At 39.3% G+C, this 12,046-nt stretch overlaps 3 protein-coding genes across 6 annotated transcripts; 1 reads left to right on the top strand and 2 right to left on the bottom strand.

The window, feature by feature from the left end:
* The first annotated feature begins 379 nt into the window (after window positions 1-379).
* Window positions 380-2,649, top strand: LOC21395044 (leukocyte receptor cluster member 1 homolog). Of its 4 annotated transcripts, none has more exons than XM_024175053.1 (3): window positions 380-485; window positions 766-1,493; window positions 2,142-2,649. In XM_024175053.1, exons 2-3 carry the CDS (start codon window positions 817-819, stop codon window positions 2,146-2,148), a joined length of 684 nt encoding a protein of 227 aa, XP_024030821.1. In that variant the 5' UTR covers window positions 380-485; window positions 766-816; the 3' UTR covers window positions 2,149-2,649. The 4 variants fall into 4 exon arrangements, with proteins under 4 accessions (XP_024030821.1, XP_024030820.1, XP_024030822.1 ...); XM_024175052.1 differs by having other exon boundaries at window positions 786-1,493; XM_024175054.1 differs by having other exon boundaries at window positions 805-1,493.
* Window positions 2,650-3,146: 497 nt separating this feature from the next.
* Window positions 3,147-4,282, bottom strand: LOC112094378 (small heat shock protein, chloroplastic-like). Its single transcript, XM_024175062.1, is given in 3 exon segments — window positions 3,147-3,346; window positions 3,349-3,594; window positions 3,672-4,282. Coding segments are annotated over 3 exon segments (618 nt in total). The 5' UTR covers window positions 3,886-4,282; the 3' UTR covers window positions 3,147-3,188.
* Window positions 4,283-4,747: 465 nt separating this feature from the next.
* On the bottom strand, window positions 4,748-8,056 carry LOC21395045 (vesicle-associated protein 1-2). Its single transcript, XM_024175038.1, has 8 exons — window positions 7,673-8,056; window positions 7,475-7,545; window positions 7,080-7,161; window positions 6,853-6,968; window positions 6,567-6,731; window positions 6,418-6,468; window positions 5,867-5,944; window positions 4,748-5,244 (listed from the first exon to the last, which is right to left on the bottom strand). The coding sequence occupies exons 1-8, from the start codon at window positions 7,722-7,724 to the stop codon at window positions 5,131-5,133; spliced, it is 729 nt and encodes a 242-aa protein (XP_024030806.1). The 5' UTR covers window positions 7,725-8,056; the 3' UTR covers window positions 4,748-5,130.
* Between the last annotated feature and the right edge of the window lie 3,990 nt (window positions 8,057-12,046).

Genomic DNA, 12,046 nt, shown 5'->3' on the forward strand with positions numbered 1-12,046 from the left:
TTGGACTATTAGTTTATGAAAAGAAGAAAAGGAGAAGACGCGTGAGACATGCCTATCTTTTTTTCTTAAAAAATTTCACCTAAGCATAATTTTATTAACCTTGTTAAATTATGACAAAAAAATTACAATCTTGTATGAATAAGAGAATTTGAAGAGTTAGTTTAGTATATATACTTAAAATTTAAATTATGATTTTATTAGAATATTTTTCTCTTATAAAAAATTTTAATCGTTATTTAAATCATAATTTAAAGACGCTTTTTAAAATGAACCTAAAAGGATTATTATAATAATAATTATATAATATTGTACGAGAACTCAAATATAACCCACGTATTATTTATTTATTTATTTATTTATTATTTGCATGTATGAGCTGAAATCTTGGCAGGAAGATTAACAGGCGAAAACAATCAATCAATTTCAGGGGGCACGAACTCACAACGACCAACAAGGGGGAATTTGTTCATTGATCGAGATTCAAAGTAAGCAACTAATTCACTTCTGTTATCTGTCAAACAAATAAGTAAATAAACGAATAAACGTCGTCGCAGCAAAACCCTAAATTTTGAATTAGAACTTTGCAAATCATCCTTCGATTCCGTTTTCTAGTCCTTTCCGTATTCGAATTCCATGGGAATGGATTTTCAAGTCTAAAATTTTTTACTTACATTCCTTCAATCCCAGCACCTTAATTTTCCGATTCAGTTTGTGCTTACCTCTGTTATGGGTGTTTGAAGTTAAATTTCGCAAAAGCCTTAATAGAAATCGCAAGAATTTTACAGTTAAAGTTGTGATTTTGAGGATCAATTGAAGATGGGAGGCCATGGAGGCCTGAACATTCTTCCCCAGAAGCGCTGGAACGTCTACAACTACGAGAACAGAGAGAAAGTTCGCCGAGATGAAGAAGCCGCCGCCAAAGAAGAGCAGCTCAAGCGCGAGCAGGCTCGCAAGCGGGACGCAGAGTCCCGTCTCGAACAGCTCCGAGCATCTCGCGGCTTGGCTCCGGTGAAGAGAGCCGACGCCACGTCGCCTGGCAACGAGTCCGAACCGAAATCGGGCCACATTAACCTCTTTGAAGGAATTAAGATTTTTGATCCATTGGAGAAGGAGGGAGGTGATGAAAAAAATGGCCCCAAGAAGAAGAAGATGAGGAAAGAGGACGCTGCAACGAAGGTTGTGAATGCGGAAGATGAGAAGTATAGATTAGGATATGGTGTTGCTGGGAAGGGAGTTAAGTTGCCTTGGTATCTTGAGAGAAGAAGCGGAGATGCAAATGCAAATGCGAATGTGAATGCTGAGGGTGAGGATAGTAATGGGTCGTCGAGAGTGACGAAGGAGGTGGGCAAGAAGAGCGGGAAGAAGACGGTGGAGGAGTTGAGAGAAGAGCGGCTTAAAAGAGAGAGGCGGGAGAAGGAGAAGGAACGTGCTTTGTTGATGGAGAAGAGCAGAAGAGATGGAGGCTTTTCCAGGGAGAGAAAGCATTCAAGGAGGTGAGTTCGGGATTTTTGTGGCATATACTGGTTTTGAAACGTGATACAAGTTTCATTGGCATAATACTGTATTTCTGTTATGTTGGCAACTTGTAATGCCTTGTTTCTTGCTATAATTTGTGTCTCTTGAATTGGAGGGCTAAAAAGACTAATTACGAAATCTACAAGGCCTTTAAGGAGTGCTATCTTTTTTTGTCTTAAATCTTTTCACTTCACTTGAAAAAAAGGAAGAAAGGAAGAAACCTACTACTTGCTTCTCATGTAGTGTATGTACCACAGACTGTAAGGTATATCTAGCTTTGGATTCTCAAGGATATCTGGCTTTGTCATGGTCTGATGCTATTACTTTCCCTGGATGTCGTTGGAAACATACAATGAAGTAATGGGCGCACTGTCCTGCAAATGGGCATCAATTGTGTTCCGATTTCGTTTTATTTATGATATCTTTTGGGAAGAGATAATGAAGATTCGTTTCTTCTTGGCCTAGTAATACTTAAACAAACTTTGATGTGACTTGAAAAGAATTCAAGTTTCTTGTTCGGTAGAGTGAAAAGATGAATTAGTTTGATGATTTATAATGAATGTTCCCTTTAGTTTTTGAACGAGTACAATAGTTTTTGTTTAAATTTCTGCTTTTTATTTGTGCAGGGTGTGACCGAGGGCCGAGGCAACGAAATGAGGTCTCTAGATTTTTTTTATTGCTTATTTCGAATTTCGCCTTGTTTACTTCAGAAATCCCAAGTCTTGTCTTTGAGTTTCAATTACATGGAAAGAATTCTCTTCATATTTTGGTGAAGTTGGCAGAGTAATGTAGATATGCCTAAAGTTGAACCATGAGTAGTTCTGGTGATAGCTGGTTGAGGAGAAAAGCAGTCCCTCGTTTATGAACGAGTTTAATGCTGATGAATTTGTTTCATTGCCCTTGCTAATATTTTGGCCTGTAGTTGTTACAGGATTATCCTGTTCTATTGAATTTCTGTTGTATTTTGAAATTTGACCACGCTTTTCTAGAGCAAATGTCGAATTGATGGATCTTATGCATCCAGATCCTCTGTTGTATGTGTCTGCGTAGCGAAGCAATTCTTGTTCTGTAACCAGTCGGTGGCTCGGTTATCAAATAATTTGCGGAACGAATCTATATTGGTTGGTCAGCGTAGCGTGTAGTCTTTGGCGTTGTGGGAACAATGTCACCATCTTGTCAACAGGCAATCTATCAACAAGTGAAAAAATTGTTACACTAATGATTTAAATATAATATAAGACATTTATAATGGTGGTTCATTTCACACTTGTTGTCTACCGTCACAAAATTGGTTATGCGCTGAAGAAGACTTCTTGAATCTTAAACGATCTACTCAGGTTTATAGTCCTTTGTTGTTAAAGTAGCAATAAAAGGCCAGGAAGTGTACATTTTTTGTACGGTCTCTGCGTTTAGAAGATTAATAATGAAACCACATCATCATCTGGAAATTTTATTTGATTTGATTTGATTAGAAAAGCAAAACCCTTAAGATAAGAACTACTAAAAAGTAAACGACTAAAAATTGAAGCCAACTCACAATTAAAAAAAAAAAAGGACCAAAAATACAGTTGGCACTAAACTCTACATGTGAAAATATGACTTGTGTTGCAACATATAAAAAACACAACATTATTGTAAGACCTTTATAATTGTGATACATATACATTAGTCATTCACTCGACCTGCACTTGAAAACAATCTTGCCTCTGGTCGTCCTTAAGTTTAGGAATGACCAACCTCAAAACTCCATTCTTCATATCGGCCTTGATGGAGTCCAACTTGTAGACATTGGGAGGCAGGTCAAGCCGGCTCACATACCTCCTTTCCGAACGGGGTCTTCTTCTCCTTTGACGATGAGGGCGTTCAGCTCCACCGTCACCTTGACGTCGTCTTTGCTAAGACCAGGCATGTCCATGCTCACATAAAGAGCCTTGTCATCCTCCTTGGCGTCCCACGCCCTCCTCCGCCCCCCTCCCTTGATTCTCGGCGCCATCCCTGAAAACGGGTCCTCCATCAACTGGACCACCCAGTTTAGCACTTGGGTTAAGCTCCTTGCCGGTGAAAATGGGTTCAGTACGTCTGCTAAACAGTCAGTGTATTGTATAACAACATAAGATCAAAACTACTTCTGCATACACACACACACACATAGATACCTGAGAAAAGGGCGGGAGAAGAGTCGGTGCGACGAGAAACGGATGTATCGGAGCGACGATCACCGTCGATGGAGCGGTTGTCGTCGTTTTGGGAGCCATCAGTGTTGAAGGAACGACAAAGAAGAGAAGCAGAAGGAATGACGGCTTGAGGTTTGAGCAGCAGCTTCTTCAGGAGGGTTGGAGCCGCTGCCCTTCTCATCAGACCCGCTGACATGGATGACCACTCAATCAATTTAACGTCGTTTTTGAGATTTGTTATTTGCTTGACTGATGGGCACTTGGAAGAACTGATCACAGTCGAATGATAGAGAGATGTGTATTGTGTTTTTGAAGTTTGTATTTAGTGTTGGCTTGGGTTTGAGAAGGTGAAAAGTAGAGGTGGCCATTCCTGGGGAACAAGTGATAACTGATACGTGGAGAAGAGGAAACAAGCCAGCTTCAGATGCAAACGTGGAGAAGGTTCCGATCACTTTGAGGGAAATCCCACATCTTTTTACCCTTTCATTTCATTTTTGTTTCTTTTTTGGCCCTTTTATTAATTTATATTATAAGGTTAAGCACGTGCCACAACCGCTAAATTTTTTTTACTGAAGCTGAATCCAATGAAGTGTCTAAAGAGATGGACAAAGCATGTGCGTTCTTAGGCACTTGATCTCAATGATGACGTTTTTATGTTTCCAAGTAAGCATTTATAATATTCACTTCTAATAAGATGATGTCCAACCAGATACAGACAAAGAACCACTCCACTATAACTTAACGAAGAAAAACAATAAAGTTTAGTTTCGAAGATCAACCAATCCCAATAGAAGAAGGTGACTTTGTGTTTGGTAGGATCTTCAATTCAAGCAAATAAAAACAAAATGAAAGGAAGGAAGAGATAGGCTGTACAAACAATGGAGCACAGGGCTTCATATGGTGATAGATGATACGCTATACTTTGCAACTGAAGAGACCAACTTCTATTATAATCCATCTGTCTACCAGGTAGATTCTAACAAAAGGCAACAAATGAAACATTCAGTAACAAACTAAAACCATTCATGAAATCAGATCAAAAAGAAACTATTCAGCAGCGGCACACGGGAAATGTATAAAATTTATTAACAGTCGTGAGAGAGACTGTTTAACAGAATCTCCCTAGTTGAACCACAAGAGAAGCAAAATGAAATCATCCTTTCTTTTAAGTTACAAAAAGAATGGCATGTTACTGGAGTTCATCATAAGTTACCAAAGAACTACCGCAAAAGTCCAGCGACAACTACAACAACCCATCAATCAATCAACCAACCAACCCACCTAAGTCCTTACTTTCACAAAGGCTAACAACAACAACTAACAGAAACCACCACCTCCTCTTAGTTGCTTTCTTCTCGTCCCCTCCTCATTCTTCAACAATTTGGGGTCAAAAAAGGAACCGACAAGGCAGTATCAGAAAGAATTGCTAGCGGACTGGTGCTTACGTTCTCTTCATGAGATATCCTAAAATTATGCCAACCAAACCGACAATGATGACGAACAAGAACGAAACACCTCCGCCATGGTTTTTGCTGCCCTCACGTCTCAGAAGTTCCTACACAATACAATCTCATAAGGTCCTGAACATCTGAACATATATCTTAGACTTGTACTTTGTCAAAAGTGAGTGCATACTAAAACAAAAGGAACCACAGCCAGCCAATAAACTCAACAAAGACCGGTCATGCAGAAATAAAAAATTAAGCGATGGCAAGTTGCCTTTTATTTTTATTTTTCTCTTTTCCTCATGAAATCCTTAAACAATGTTTCCTAATATATTCATCTCATAATATTAATGAGATTTACAGGTCATGTACAAAGAAGTCTTTGAAGAACCTTCAAATCTTCGAGACAAAAAGGAAAATGTATGCGGCTTTACAAGCCTCTTTACCCATAGCTACACCAAAGTTCATTTATTTTTTCATTCATCCAGAATAGTTTGGAGACAGGCACACTTCCAAATCTAACCAAAGGTCATAAGTGACAAGAAAACACGCACCATGGTTTGTTACTCTGATATCAACTACCCATAAATTAAAAAAAGACAATGAAGGAAAACTTACAACGTAACCATCTCAATGAATATACCAAGAAAAAATAATAGCAGCAATCATATAGATTAAAATATACAAGGTTCAATATATGTAAGTACGAGAAGGCTCGTATTGGGGCCTTACCAGTTCCTGACGAAGCTTGCTATTTTGTTGAATTGCATTGTTTTTTTCCTCAGTCAATCTCGAGATAAGAGCTTTTGCCTGCAATAGGTTTAGTATTGTAAAGAAAGTGCAACCTGGAATTATGTCGAACACCTACTAAAGCAAATGTAACATATACAAACTGCAGGGCACATATCCAACCGAAGTAGAAGCTGACAAACTTCAGCGACCATTTGTTTGTCCTACTAGCACTTGAATATTGCAATATGCTTCTAAGACAATGACAAGATGAATTATCAAAAACTACTCTCTTCATGCATATTGGTGAAGCGGCTCCAGGAGAGGTTCCACACCGTATGTCGAGAAAGAAATATCAATGAAACAATGAATGCTACGATAAGAAAAATGAGAGGCAAACTGAGTAACCATAAAATGACGTGATCTTTGTGTGGCAATGTATGTGAAATAAACATGAACAAATGGGAAAAGAAGTATTTAACTCTCACTACAAACACTAGAAACTACTCATGGTTTCACAAAATCAAATAATCTCTTTTCTTTTCTGGGTTTACCTCTGAAGATTTGTCCTGGACATCAAGCCGATCGGCCAAAGCCCTTGTAGCCTGTGATCACCAGTAGAAGATATGAGAATGAAATCAATACCTTTCTATCAAATACATGACCATATTTAATCTCAAGATCGTTTGACTCAAGTACTCACATTCACAAATTCAGCACCATTGGCGTTTCCATTCTCTGAAACAGAACCCCTTGGGGAAGACCCTTCTTCTGATCCTTCTGCCACAGGAGAAGGTGGTTGAGGTGGAGAAACGTAGACCACTCTCAATTTGCATTCTTCAACCACATGCCCTGCCTCCTTATTAAACTGCATCAAAACCCATTTTCTTAAATCAATCAAATTTAACGGAAAGCTCAAAAAGTTGAACGCAATTTGTAAGCTTTTGTCATGTGCTTGTCTTATAAGTAAAATTCATATATATAGTTACCATCTCCGCATTAATATCCTTGGCAATAGTACCATCATTCACTTTTACACTCTGAAGGAGAAACTTGTCCTTGCATTGCATGTCTGAAGGGGCCTCTTTTTGTGCTTGCATCGTGACTAAACCAAGAACCAGAAAAATATATATATATATATATATATATATTTAATTTATTTGAAACTAAAATCAAGGTAACACATGAACCCATTGTAAGTGATTTGAAATCGCACCTATAACATCACATGTGGAACGAGGCAAGACAATTCCAGTGTTGGGACGGACACAGTACTTTTTGGGATTCGTAGTTTTGACCTGAAACATGATCAATTCTACCATTATTATCACCAAAACACATGCAAGATCTGGTTTTTATTTGACCCCGATTGAGAATAATGCAGAAAATTGAACCCAAATTTAAATTTTGAATCTCGAGATTTGAATCCACATTTCCCATTATTGTCGGTTGCAATACATAATTTGAAATTCGAAATAACCAATCAAAGGAAAAGGGAAGTAATTTAGCCAAAAGAAGCGTCAGAACAACCCTAATTTTCGAGCATTTTATGAGAAAGAACATCAGAAGACATAGAGTAGCAAAAGGCATGAAGAAAGAGGAATGAATTACCTTGAAAGCCACATAGTTATCGGTCTTATTGGACAATTGAAGCGAACAAGAGATCTGCTTCTTCAATTCAACTAAAAGACGAAAACAGTTGAAACCCATAAACAACCGCGATTAAAATTTAAAAGAAAATTCCAAAAAACGTAGCCAAAAAAAAAAAAAAAGCGAGATCCGAGAAGAGAAGGAAAAACAGATACAGACAGGGAAACTTGAGCTCGAGAGGCTCGATGTTGAGAAGGTCTCCGGTGCTCATTTCGTCGAACGATTACAATAAGAAGGCCAATTATGGGTTTCCGAAGATCAAACTATTCAAATCCGAAAATGGAAAAGACAAAAACAAAAGAGAAATGTGTGTTCGAGAGGAGAAAAGGATCGAGAAGTATCGGAAAGGAATCTGAAGAAGTTGTTTGTTAATGTTGGGTTCTGGGAAAACAATAGAAGAGAAGACAGGCGGAGAGATCGAGAGAGAAAAGAAAGGAGTCTCAGACGATTGTTCTTATTAATATCACGTCATTTTCGTGAGAAAATTTGATAAAAGAGACCGGAGCAAAACAGAATTTGAGAAAGTAGATCAGTTTTTTTTTTATAATAAAAAAATCAGGACGTGTATTTTACGTGGTAAAAAATTAGTCTTATTAGTCTAAGTATATGAGTCATTTTCAAAAATTCTCTCCTCACAAAACCGACCGCTCGACCCTCTTTCCCCTTGAAACCGACCGCTCGACCCTCTCCCCCCCGACTGAGCTCTCCTCACAACTGACCGACCCTCTCGTCGGTTTTTCTCTCCGATCTCCTCTCACCGACCGCCGGCTTTTCTCTCCGATTAGTCACCAACCTCACGACCGACCATCACTGACCGCCGACTTTCCTCTCACCTATTTCTCTCTCTCTCGCCGAAGTTCTCTCACCGGCCGATCCACTCTCTCCGATCTCTCTCGTCGGCCGATCGACCACTCCTCACCAAAAATCGACCGTTCACCAAAAACTGACCTTCCTTCCCACTAAAACCGACCTCGACCACTCACCAAAAATCCGACCACAAAAACCGACCACCTCCTCACCAAAATCCGACTAAAAACCGGTGACTTTTAGACTGAAATGGCATCACAAAACAACTCTTCTTCCTCAACTAAAACGGTCATTTCCCGAACACTTGTCGACGAGGCAACGGAATCTGCTAAGGTAATATTCTTGTTTTACTTTTTCTTATACATTTTTGCAAGAACAAAAACTTAATATAAGCAACATTGGTCTGTTCATAGTCGGTTATTAGTCGGTTTTGGTTCTGGTCTGTTCGCAGTCGGTTCTAGGTCAGTTTTAAGTCGGTTCTGGTGGGTCGGTTATTGTCAAGTAGGGTCGGTTCTGGTCGATTTTGGTCAGTTCTAGGTGAAGGTCGGTTCTTGGTCAGTGGTTGGTCAGTTCGGGTCGGTTCTTGGTATGTCTTGGTCGGTTCAGGTCGGTTCCTGTCGGGTTTTGGGGTCAGTTCGGTCGGGTCATGGTCGGTTCAGTGGGTTCTTGTTTGGTTTCTTGGTCTATTCTAGTCGGTTATGTCGTCTTGGTCGGTTCTGACCGATGTATTTTTTCTTTTTTTTCAATATGACCTCTCGAAGTATAACACAGATGAACTTCCTGGGATTGAACATCTAAGGATGATCATGGATCCTATGCGGGAGTACTTCCCAGTGAAAGTCACTATGAAGTCAAAGATCGAGGCCCTGGAGGTAATAAGGCAGAATCTAGACCCCGAAACGGAAATGCCAATTTTTAAAGAATCTGCCTTCGGACATTTTATTTTGATGTCTGAAAATATGATCTATTTTGAAGTATTGACACACTATCTGCTTGTGAGGCAGATAGAAACAGAAAAGAGACATGAGTTGTGGTCATGGTTAATGGAAAACCAACTAGGTTCGGAATGAGGGAATTTACTTTAATCACTGGATTGAACTGCAGGGAAACCTCAGAGCCGGACGTGGTGTTGAAAGCTTCGAAGAATATAAGATTGTTGGAGCATTTTAAGTCCCACGTAGTACTTGTTGCTGATTTAAAGAAATTGCTCACAGGAAAGAAGATAAAAGGTAGCGATAAAGCAAAGATCGCTATCATTTATTTTTTAGCACAAGTATTACTATCTGGGGACGAGAAGAATACCGTCCCACTGGATTGGTTGTCTTACATCGACGATTTAGAATTCTTCAACAGCTATCCATGAGGCAAGGTGTCTTTTGAATGCACTATGCGGGCTTTGAAGAAGAACTTGAAAGAGAAATTCTAGAAATGGGTTTGGAAAGGACGTAATAAAAGCATTAAGGAAACCTACTCATACGCGGGTTTCCTTGGGCCTTCCAGGTATGTCATACAGTTATATGCATAATTTTTCATGGCCTTATAGTAAATAATACCTTGTTTTTTGTTTTACTAGACTTAAAAAAATTGGTTTACGCAGGTTTGGACATTCGAAACATTTCCAACCATCGGCGCCACGTTTGCAAAGATGGTTGATGGACGTCTTCCCAGAATCCTCAAATGGGAGGCACGCCGGGCTTCATTGGTCGAGGTTAGACAGATAGACGACCTCATGCAAAGTGACGAGGTAAGGGTTTAAATACAATATTTTTATAGGTATTTTTTTACAAAATAGGCATATTTATTTTTTTTACAATATGCTTCCACCTAAATAATCATTGAATGTATGTTCTTTTAATATACAGGGAATGGCCGTACCAATTCTTTATCCCACTGAGGAGGAAATGAATAGTATGTGCATGAGGTTGTATCTGCCTTATGCCGACCAAAAAGATCCTGAGATTGACCAGCTTGCATTGTTTTTAGACTCTGGTGCAAGAATGGTCCATGTCCAGCAACCGAAGCCTCCCAAACAATTGGCTCGTCTCCAACTACTTCCCCAACAACAACAGTAACTTTCCCAACAACAACAACAACAACAACAACAACAAATACAACAACAACAACAACCTCGTCCGCAGGATGGTATGTCTATTGATTACATACTTGACATACTCTATCACAGGATGGTAGAGTACAATGGTAGACATTTTGAAGCCATCAACAAGAGGTTAGACTCGCTAGACCAATTTGTTAGAGAAATTAAGGACAATATAGCATGTCTAGAAAAACAACAATTACAGCCACAGCCAGTGCCTGAGGAAGAACTTGAGCTACAGGTTCAGCCAGAGCCTGAAGAACAACTTGAGCCACAGGTTCAGCCAGAGCCTGAGGAAGAACTTGAACTACAGGTTTAGCCAGAGCCTGAGGAACAACATGAGCCACAGGTTCAGCTAGAGCCTGAGGAACAACTTGAGCAATAGGTTCATTCAGAGCCAGAGTCTGAATCCAAGAATGAAAAGTGACTTAAAAGGCCCAGCAAGTATTTTGAGTCCCCTTACATAGATCCCCTGCGTAACGTGAGGAAGAAGATGTGGACCTTTAAAGATGCTGTCGAGGCCTTCAACAAGTGGTTCGCTGATACTAGTACAGACTCTGAGCTGATTGAGTGCGGTTTTAGAGATTAGAATAAGGACTTCTTCCGGATGATCTTGAAGCCAGGTGAATGGCTGTTCAATGATGTAAGTAATCACAACATATTTTCTAAATTTATAGTCTTATTTTTTATACCATTATCATTATACTAAATTTATTTTTTATGACTTATAGCAAATTGACGAGGCATGGGTCTTCTATCTATGAGAAGGTCACGGGCACCCGAAGGGCAGTTCAATAACGATATTATCGTCCTAGATGATGTATTTTGCCAAAAATTGAGAGGGCGATTCATCACCAACAAAAAGAACTTGGCAACGTATACATTTGACAACGACCTAGATGAATATGTCTGTGGAAAAAAGTGCATAATTGGCTAGAAATGGGATGGCACGCAGGGCTTCACTATGCCTCTTAACATTGAGAGGAAGCATTGGGTTGCGCTTTATGTTGATTTATCTGAATTCAACATAAAGGTGTATGGCTCAGCTATTATGATGTACAGAGATCAACATATGTAAAAACACGTGGAGCCAATCTCTGTCATGATGCCCAAGTTCTTGAAGTACACAGGTTTATTTAACCATCTGGGCGATAAACTTGACTGTGCGTGGCCAATCGTTCGTCCCAAGTGGTTGGTCCACAACCTTAGATCAGGTGACTGCAGACTTTACACATACAAATTTATCGAATACCTTGTCCACAGAATCCCGTTAAAAGACCTCGTTGAAGAACAAGTAGAAACTTACCGGTTGGAACTTGCGGTCAGAATTTGGAGCGAGTACAAGCTTAAGAGGCCCGTGAGTAGTAGTATATGAAATATTGGTTGTTTTGCTTGTTGTAAAATGTATACACAACATTATTAGTGTTGCAATGTTTTTATTATTGGCGTTGCAATGCATTTATACTTATTATATTCAACATGTTATTTTGGCTTTGGGGAAGCTTATATTTATGGGGAAATGCTGCTCAAATTTTTACACAATAAATTTTTTTCTTTTTGGAAAACTTCGAATCAGTCCCAAAGATGGCAAAACACGTTTCATTGTAAAATCGGGAGGCACTAGTGCACGG

This window comes from Morus notabilis, unplaced genomic scaffold (assembly GCF_000414095.1).
Source record: "Morus notabilis unplaced genomic scaffold, ASM41409v2 Scaffold448, whole genome shotgun sequence".
Classification (NCBI taxonomy): domain Eukaryota; kingdom Viridiplantae; phylum Streptophyta; class Magnoliopsida; order Rosales; family Moraceae; genus Morus; species Morus notabilis.